We start from the raw sequence: 9487 nt of genomic DNA on the forward strand, positions 1-9487 counted from the left end.
GATTTGAGCATTCCCGATTTTACGCCGATCCGGCTCTGAACACTACTTCCAATGAAGGATAGTGTCAACCCTTGCATGACCTCCCCTGCTGCTAAGATATTAGTATGTATAGATAATCATGGGATCACGAGAGGAGACTATGTGCAACGAGTGGAGATAGCGGCCCGAAGTTGGGACCCAACAAAATGGTGCAAGAAACTTCGCCAAAATCGGTTTAACGAGGTCAACACCTCGGCAAAGCCAACCAGTGCAACAACAGCACGACCAGGAGAAACAGCAGCCGCAGCTTCAACAGAAGCAGCAAAAGCAGAAGAGGAGCGCCTGGTGGAAAATACCAAGCTTGCCGAGTATAACACTAGCTAAAAAAACACAAGAGTCGATGAAATAAAACACCCCGGCATGGCAATTAGTGAGGGCAAAAACTAACTCATTCAATGAGTTTCACCGTCGCACAATGCTTAGGGTGGATGTTTTCCGTGACTTAACTTTTTGTCGGCTCCGACAGCATAGGTCATTAAATTGACTTTACGCTTGTCCGGACATGCCGCAGACTCAGGTGATTCGCATTTAATGCCAAAAGATCCTGACTACTGCGCTGCAGAAGACAAAAAGCTAAGTAACCGGGAAACTTTAAGCTTGTTCATTGACCCTACTCCACGCTTTTCTAAACTTTCTTACTTGAAATCCTTGCTCTCCCTTGAGTACTATGGCTCTTAATATTTGAAAAATACTTCACCTTCCAGTCCCTTGCTAATTATATGTCGTTACAATATATAAAAAAAATAAAAAAAAAACTGGTGAACGAATTGCACAACTTTGTTGACAAAAGGAGTAATGTGCACAAGGACATAAAGCCTAGTCCTGAAGATACAAGGAAACCGCGGATTGGCCGTCAATGAATGGAGAACCTTGGAGCAGAAAGCGGAAGTAACCGAAATAAAGCTGTTGATGGCCAAGAAGTCCTTGGAAATAAGGCAAACAGTGACACCACCGAAAGTGAGGGAATCTCACGAGACAAAAGACAAACCCCAGGGGACGTCTCTCTCGACACCAAAGCGGCCAAGAGTTTCTCCAGGTGATGCGAGACCAGGAGGATCTAAGAAACACGAGGAGGCTCCCGGCGTAGTGGTAAGCATAGCGAACGCTGCTTCGTTCGTTACGCGTACCATTACACCGTGAGCCTCCTGGTTAAAAACACCAAATTGGAAGTCGTCGGCAGCACAAAACGGAAGGCGAAAAACAAGGATAGGTCCGAAAAGCGAAAGCTTCTCAAGGGACGAAAAAAAGGTGAAGCACTCATAGTCAAAGCTAACGATGACTCATACGAGAAGGTACAGCGCGCAATGAGGACAAACCCGATACTCAAGGAGCAGGGTTCAGACGACAAGAAAATTAGGTGCATCCGCCCCGGAGAGATGATTCTAGAACTGAAAAAGGATCCGAAGTCAAACAGCTCTACCTATAAAGAGCTCACAGAGAAAGCTATGCGCGAAGCGGTGAAAGTGACAGCCTTGTGCCCAGAGGCAATTAATGTAAGGACCTGAATGAGTTATTCTCGCAAGAAGAGCTAAAAGAAGCTCTGGAAAAACAGTACGAGCTTGGAGAAGTGCAAATGATGATCCGAATGAAGATGGAACCGTTCGGCACACAAGTGGCTTCAGTTTGGCTTCCATTTGAAGCAGTAAACAAAGCGCTTAAAATTGAGAAGATCAAAATTGGCTGATCGGTATATCCATTGAGTGTCTCAAAGAGACCGGAAGTGTACTTCAAGTTTGACAGAGTCCGAGACCGGGAGTGTACTTTCAAGTTCAACCACCTGGCGAGAAACTGCAGTGGACCTGACAGAATCAAATTACGCAGAAGGTGCTGGGAAGAAGGCCACATGGCAAACGACTGCCGGCAGGCACCAAAATGTCTGATCTGCGCAACCGAAGTAGGTAATAACCATGTTACAGGAGGCCCATGTTGTCCGGCCTTCAAACAGGCTATTGCCACGAAGTTACGGTGGAGGTAACGCAAATCAATCTCAACCACTGTGACACAGCACAACACTTGCTGCGGCAATCTGTTGCGGAGTCAAAATGCGATATAGCCATCATTTCGGAGCCTTACCGTATCCCGGTCAGCGATGGAAACTGGATAGCAGATAACGCAAAAACAGGGGCGATTTGGACGATGGAGAGTTATTCATTGCAGGAAGTGGTTTATCGCGCGGATGAAGGCTTCGCAATCGCCAAGATCAATGGAGTCTTCTTCTGCAGCTGCTACGCACCTCCGCGGTGGACGACCGATCGATTCCCAGAATTGCTCGATAAGCTGACAGAAGAGCTTATCGATCGGAGACCTGTTGTTATAGCCGGCGATTTCAACGCTTGGGTTGTAGAATGGGGCAGCCGCTTTACCAACTCAAGGGGGAGTAGTCTACTCGAGGCCTTTGCAAAGCTGAACGTAGATGTTGCAAACGATGGTACAACCAGCACCTACTGCCGCGACGAACGACATTCAGTTATTGACGTTACCTTCTGCAGCCCCGGGCTGGTGGGAAGTTTAAATTGGAGAGGGTGCGAGGGGTGCACCCACAGCGACCACCAAGCAATCCCGTACACTATCGGAAGCAATGGGCAGTCGGGAGCGCGTGTGATCCAAGCAAACGAGCGGAGTTGGAAAACAACGAAGGGTGTCTTCGTCGAAGCGTTGAAGATGAAGTGACAACGGCCTTAGCAAGAACGTGCGATGCAACCATACCAAGAGAAGGTAAACCACGGTACAGTGGCCGTCCAGCCTTCTTGTGAAATTCGGCGATTTCCGACCTACATGCAGACTGCCACCGATCCCAGAGGATGATACAGAGAGCCCGAAACGTCGCGGAAAGAGATGCTCTAAGACCAGCACATAAGGCTGCAAGAGCCGCACTTAACAAGTAAATCAAGCTCAGTAAGAAAGCCTGCCTAGAAGAACTTTACCACAACGCGAATTCAAATCCGTGAAGCGACGCCAATAGAGTTGCCATGGCGAAGATAGGAAGACCGGCAGTACCACCGGATAGGTGCCCGGAGAGGATGGAAGTTATCGTAGAAGCGGTATTGCCACAGCAAGAACCGAAGGACTGGCCGCCCAAGCCATACGGGACGCAGTATGACTACGAAGAAGAGGCTCAGGTAACCAACGAGGAGCTGATGGTGGGGGTAAAAGCCTTGCGAAACAAAAAGGCCCCGAGACCAGAGGGTATCGACCAACGTGGCTCTGAAAACAGCAATCGTATCGAACCCGGATATGTTTAGGATCGCGTTGCAAAAGTCCATCGCCGATGGTCAATTCCTCGACATCTGGAAGCGACAAAAGCTGGTGCCGTTGCTCAAGCCAGGCAAACCCCCTGGAGATCTTTCAGCATACAACAGGTATGCCTGTTGGATACAGTCGGCAAGGTGCTTGAAAGAGTAATCCTTAACAGGCTTACAATATACACAGAGGGAGAGAATGGACTGTCCAATATACAGTTCGGTTTCCGGAAAGGTAGATCTACCGTGGATGCCAGACGAACGGTCGTAGAAACTATGGAGAGCATAAGCAAAAGAGAAGAGGTAACCGCTACTGCGGGGTGGTAACACTGGACGTAAAAACACCTTCAACAGCGCAAGTTGGGCCGCAATCGCCGATTCGTTGTACAAACTGAGAGTTCCCGAGTGCCTCTGTGGGATTCTGAGCAGCTACTTCCATAACCGGCAAATGATCTATGAAACTGACGCCGCAAAAAGAAGTGTAATCGTAACAGCGGGCGTTCCATAGGGTTCCATACTCGGCCAAACTCTTTGAAATGCTATGTACGAAGGAGTGCGGAAACTGAGCCTCCCCAGAGGCGTGAAGATTGTTGGTTTTGCGGACGATTTGGTGCTCCTAGTGGTCAGCGAATTACTAGAGGAAGTAGAAGTACCCGCAACGGGGCCGATTGATGTTGTGGAAGACCGGATGCGCGAGAAGAAGCTGACGTTAGCTCACCACAAAACCGAGATGATTTTGATAACCAGCCGAAAAGCAGTGCAGCGGGCTAGAATTTTGGTCGGAGAGTGTATCATCAACTCAAAGCGGGAAGTTAAACAACTGGGAGTGATGATAGACGTCCGGCTAAGCTTTAATAGCCAAATCCACGCATGCGGGAGGGCCGTAAAAGTGATCTCGGTACTGTTTCGGATGATGCCCAACAATTCGGTGATCAGCAGCACTAAAAAACAACTATTGACGAATGTATTCATATCGGTGCTCAGATACGCAGGACCTGTCTGGGTGACGGCTCTGCAGACGAAGATGATTTTGAGACAGCTCGGCTGAACAGCACATTCAGGCTGATGGCCATGCTGGTGTCTGGCGCGTATCGAACTATCTCGTCAGAGGCAGCCTACGTGATAGCTGGAACGATTCCCATAAACCTTATACTCGAAGAAGGTAGCGAGTGTTATAGGGATAGAGGCACGAGAGGAGTTCGTAAACGAGCCCGAGCTGACACCATAATCAAGTGGCGGCGCCAGTGGGATAACGCTGTAAACGGTAGATAGACCCAGCGACTAATTACGTGCGCACGGTGAGGTGAGCTTCCACATGACACAGTCCTTTCTGGTCATGGCTGTTTCAAAAAAGTATCTGAACAGGTTCAACCACGCGAGTTCGGCATCGAGTGCGGTGATACATACTGAACACGTGGTCCTCGAATGCCCGCGATTCGAGCACAAGCAAAACGAAATGAGAATCATTGTCGGTGAGGCCGTTAATATGACCAATACTGTCCAAAGAATGTGCGCGGACAAAGAAAAATAGGACGCAGTGAACAGAACAGTTGTTCAGATTATGTCAGCGTTGCAACGAAGCTGGCGAGAGAAGCAACGACCAGCATCCTAGACCTTGGGTCGTCGATGAACAACTTTCGGACTCCAACTGGAATCACTGGCCCGACCATGGCACTTAACAAGTCAGTCTGAGGAAGAGAGATAAAGTAGACCACCGGGCACAAGAAGAGTAGGCTTGATCCACCGCCGGGGAGCACACGCATCGTCGACGGTAGGTCGTCGGGGTACCTGAGAACCGGAAGTCATCCTCCCCCTGGAATCGCAGGACTGACCTCGGCACCTAACCGAACAGCACCGAGACAACGGTTTCGAGAGAAATTTCAACATCGGAAAATTTCTCCGTCGGAGTAGACTAGTTCGAGTAGATCGGGAAGTAACACCGGCAAATGGTCGTCCGAGGAGCCTGTGAACTAGAAGTAACCCTCCACCCAGAATCGCAGGACCGACCTCAGCATCTGCCCGGGTCGCATTGGATTCAGAAGATCTTCCACTGCCGGGCAACTCTTCGTTGGAGTAGGAATGATCCACCGTCGGGAACTATTCCGAGTAGTCCGTAGCGAATCGTCGGGGCACAAGTGAACCGGACGCAATCCTCCACCCGGAATCGTTGGCTGACCTCGGAATTCTGACGGACTGCATCGCAGCAAGAATAACGCGTCCGTCAACGGTTACGGGAGACATTCTTTCGTCGGGGAACTCTCCGCCGAGGCAGGCTAGCTCCACCGTCGGGGACTACGCCGAGTAGCACCGAACGCGCTAAACCACCAGTATAGTATCGTCGGGGCACCAGTGAACTGGAAGTCACCCTCCAACCGGAATCGCTGGATCGACCACGGTATCCAGCTGGTCATCGCCAGAGAAGAGCGCAAGTAGAATATTATGCCGTGCAGAACTGATATGGCGATTATGAGACCAGCGAAATCTAGCACAACCAGCTGAACCTGGAATCAAGCGAAGCGCATTGGCACACCTCTCCCCGAAGTAGTTATTTAAAATGTAATCCAGGGGATCAGGCAAATGGTTCCTCGGATTCTATTTCCTGGTTAAAAATTCAGGTCTTTTCTGATGAAAATTCAGGTCTCTATTCGAACTTACCCCGCAGCTTTTCCCAGTGTACCTTTAAAACAACTGCTTCTGGAATGGGCTTTAAAAAATTTGCTTTGATTTGCTGAACTAACCGTCAGAATGACATCTAGCGATAAATGTTGCTTGACGCAGATCAGGCAGGTGAGTGCAGCGGGAAAGGTGAATCCAAATTGAAGGTGAGCTGAGGAATCTTCCTGTCCTAAGAGGCTGGCAAATTGCCATGGACCAAGTACGTTTTCTCTACTCCTCAGCCGTCTATTCAAAACTACTCCACCTCAGATTTTCGCGCGATGCATGGCTAGATCATTTTCTGCCGCTAAATCTACCAAAAGCAAGCTTCCATCTGCAATCATTGAAAGTTGTATGAACAACGAAACTTCGGGGATACGAGCCACGGTAAGTCAAGCCAGTTCCGGAATGGGATTCAAAAACACATAAAAAAAAAACAGCAGAAAGGTCCCACACACCACTCGTTATAGCGAAAAATATTTTTCCATCGACTCAAGAGAGAGTCCGGCGGCTATATCCATTTCCTCCCCGTTTCCCTTTCATCCGGCACACCGCTCGCTTCTTTCCCGTGGGTTCCATAAAACCATGACATATCCTCATCATTTACCATCCCCCTTCCTCCTTCGCACTTGGTCGCTCGGTCGGTCGGTCGGTTGGTTTGCCTTCTTCAAAGGTATTTTTCATTTTTTCTGCTTCTTTGTTTGAAATAACACAATTAAGAAATTGTATACTCGGTCCCCCGCGCTCCAATGGGGACTCCGGTTCCGGGGACCGACAGGCGGTTGAAGCTGTGTGAGTTGCTGCGCTATGGTAAGATTCTACGGTCCCATTACTTACACGTGTGTGAGTGTAGATGCGGTAGAAGTGTGAGATTTGAGGGAAAAGTACGTTTGGGATGGGAAGAAATGGAAAATTTTTGTCTCGTTTGGTATTGGTTCTAATGTATTTTATGGCTAGCGAAAATCTAAGCGGATGGGCTCCGCAAGACGGGGAAATGTCGCGTCATACAGGAAAGAAATACAATTAATTTCGGAATGGAATACAGGTTTCGTTGGTGGTAAGTTGTTTTCAGAACTCAAAATGAAAACGGGAAATGTTTGTAATGCTTTTCATAAAGATGATGCTTGATAGTTTGTAGAGTTCACTAAAGTAACATTCCAAACCGTTTCCAATAATTGATGAAATGTAAACAAAAACTTATCTCTATTTCCGCCGGATCGTGGGTCAGCATTTTTCCTTCCCTACCACTTCAGAGCCATTTCCCATGTGTGATCCGACGATGATAAGCTCGCATGTTTCGATGAATCAAACCTCAACGGTTCCTTTGTTTTGATTCTGTTTCCGCAGCAGCAGCACTGGCGAGGAGTGGCACCGCTCAAATGTTTTGTTCCGGTGGAAATCCCTTTTGTGGTGCGGCAAGTGTTCGGGCCCATCACCAGCACTCCGCTTCTTGCTACACACTGACACGACGGCGATAGTGACTGAGCACGTTTTTGGTTTTTCGAAGAAGAAAAAATATGCTTCTAAAGGGGGACCGGAATTCAGTCGGAGCGGACGCATCTTTTCTTGTGTTGAAAGTGCAATTTTCACCCTCGATTGAGTCTCTGCCACTCGTAATTGCGATCTAATTCGAAGCGATTCTGGGTAGACAATGGGCGACCGACCGCCTGATGGGGATGATCCTAGAGTGGGTGGAGAGGCTTTTCGATATGAACGATCTTAAAGATTCCTTAATTAAGATAGAAATCCTGACAATAGGGTTTCAAAGAATGATTGATTCGCTCGTTTTACTCTAGCTTTTCCGGCTCACTCACAACAATAGTGTTTGATGATTTCTGATTACGGCTTGACATGGATATCTGGTTTGGGGAGAAAATCTGCTTCTTGTTTCTTCAAATACTCTTGAATTTTTCGATGTATTGTTGAATAACTTGCAACTATTGTTGAGAGATAAAATAAGATAAAACAACTCAGCACTATTTATATTCCTCCAAGTACTCTATTACGGTACCTTATTAACGACCTGATCGAAGCTTCTCAGCAACGGTTTGTTTTCCATAATCCTGCATCGCTTCTTCAGTTTAAAATTCTCCGTTCGAAGTTTCTGTTTCCGCTCCAGCAGATCGCACAGATACGCTCGACTTTCCACGATATTGCCCCTAACCTCCAACCAATCGTCCTGTTTGGCGAGAATATTGTTCTGAATGGCGAACCACTTCTCCCGGACGTGAGCCGCTTTCGAGATGTCACTTTCGTACTGTGTTCGTGCGCGGGCCATCTCTTTGCTAGTTTCGTCGATTTTTTCCCCGGTGCGGCACACTTCCACCTGCAGGTCGTGAAGCTCGTCCAGTCGGATGTTTTTGATCTGGTCGTCCAGCTGCGAGTTTCGTCGGTTCAGATATTCCAACTCGCGGAACACTGCGATCAACTTTCGACGTTGGTTCGATAGGGCAACGCGAGTGGTCGTTATCTGGTCCAAGAGGGATGCTATTGATGGTGCAGTTTTGATGCCACCGGGTTTGTGTACCGTCATCGAGCCAAGTTTCATCAATTGGGTATAGAAATTCTCCATGAATTTGTTGAAAGCTTCCAACTGCTGGCCTTGTTTGGTTTCCAATTGCTGCAGAAATTCCGATGGTCGAGGCCCCAGTTTCTGTGGCTCATCCTACGCAACGAAAGTTTGCTTGTAGTCGTAAGCTAGGTCATCATAATTCTAGTAACAGTACCTCCGAAGTGTGACTTTGTGCCTCAAACAAGCTGGTACTTAGCTTACGAAAACTCTGCACCATCAGCGACTGCGGGTGTACACTTGAAGCTCGATGAAGTCTAGTTCGGAAGTTGTCAATCGATGGTAAAGTCTGCTCTGATTTGCTTAATTCTGGGAAATCTTGGTCTTGGGTGGTGCCAGAGGAAGTTTGAATAGCTAGCGAACATTGGAAATGGATGTTATGGAATCATTCAAACAGGTTCGATTCAATTTACCCTCTGCGGAATCTTCGCCTCCAAACAGCGCACTCAGGATGTTGAAGGAAGGGCAACTTTTGCTTCGTTCTGATTCTTTAACAATCGGCATTTTCGGGAGCGCACCTCAGGTGAACTTTTTTTTGTTGCAATTTTTGACAGCCTTTAGCAAATGTTAACTTGATCTCAACACAGTTGAAGTTACGTCGTCCTATCCTCAAAAATGCATTTTGTCAAATGAATGAGTAATGAGGATTGAGATTGAATTACCCCATCGATCGGGATTAAGCCAACCAACTGCGGTACAAGTGAACCTGATATTAACAGTAGGCACAGTTACATGGCTCCCAGTCAAACACATTTCAGACAATGGCGCCAAAAATGGGTTCGTTAAATGAGGGAAGGATTTATAGATTTCGAATTAATTATGCATGGAAACGCGCGCAAATCGAACGTGGCCGTTGCGTTCCGTTCGTAAATGGATGTACGTCGCCGTATCTCCGGGCTTCGTGTCGGTTGGATCGCAGTGCGCTCTTGGGAAGAGCATATAGATGAAGAATAATCATTATGATGAATGATGATTTGATTTCATA

General features: G+C 47.7%; 1 protein-coding gene across 1 annotated transcript; it reads right to left on the reverse strand.

The window, feature by feature from the left end:
* Positions 1-6889: 6889 nt before the first annotated feature.
* LOC131681282 (uncharacterized) lies at positions 6890-9053 on the reverse strand. Its single transcript, XM_058962007.1, has 4 exons — positions 8916-9053; positions 8660-8856; positions 7945-8598; positions 6890-7870 (listed from the first exon to the last, which is right to left on the reverse strand). The coding sequence occupies exons 1-4, from the start codon at positions 9004-9006 to the stop codon at positions 7826-7828; spliced, it is 987 nt and encodes a 328-aa protein (XP_058817990.1). The 5' UTR covers positions 9007-9053; the 3' UTR covers positions 6890-7825.
* Positions 9054-9487: the final 434 nt, after the last annotated feature.

Source organism: Topomyia yanbarensis, chromosome 2 (assembly GCF_030247195.1).
Source record: "Topomyia yanbarensis strain Yona2022 chromosome 2, ASM3024719v1, whole genome shotgun sequence".
Taxonomy (NCBI): domain Eukaryota; kingdom Metazoa; phylum Arthropoda; class Insecta; order Diptera; family Culicidae; genus Topomyia; species Topomyia yanbarensis.

Bases quoted from the DNA above. Each gene is read 5' to 3' on its own strand.
- LOC131681282 (XM_058962007.1), bottom strand. From the start codon at position 9,006: ATGCCGATTGTTAAAGAATCAGAACGAAGCAAAAGTTGCCCTTCCTTC. The intron at 8,599-8,659 runs GTACTGTTACTA...TTCGTTGCGTAG, and splicing joins CACAAAGTCACACTTCGGAG to GATGAGCCACAGAAACTGGG. The intron at 7,871-7,944 runs GTACCGTAATAG...TCTCAACAATAG, and splicing joins TCGATCAGGTCGTTAATAAG to TTGCAAGTTATTCAACAATA.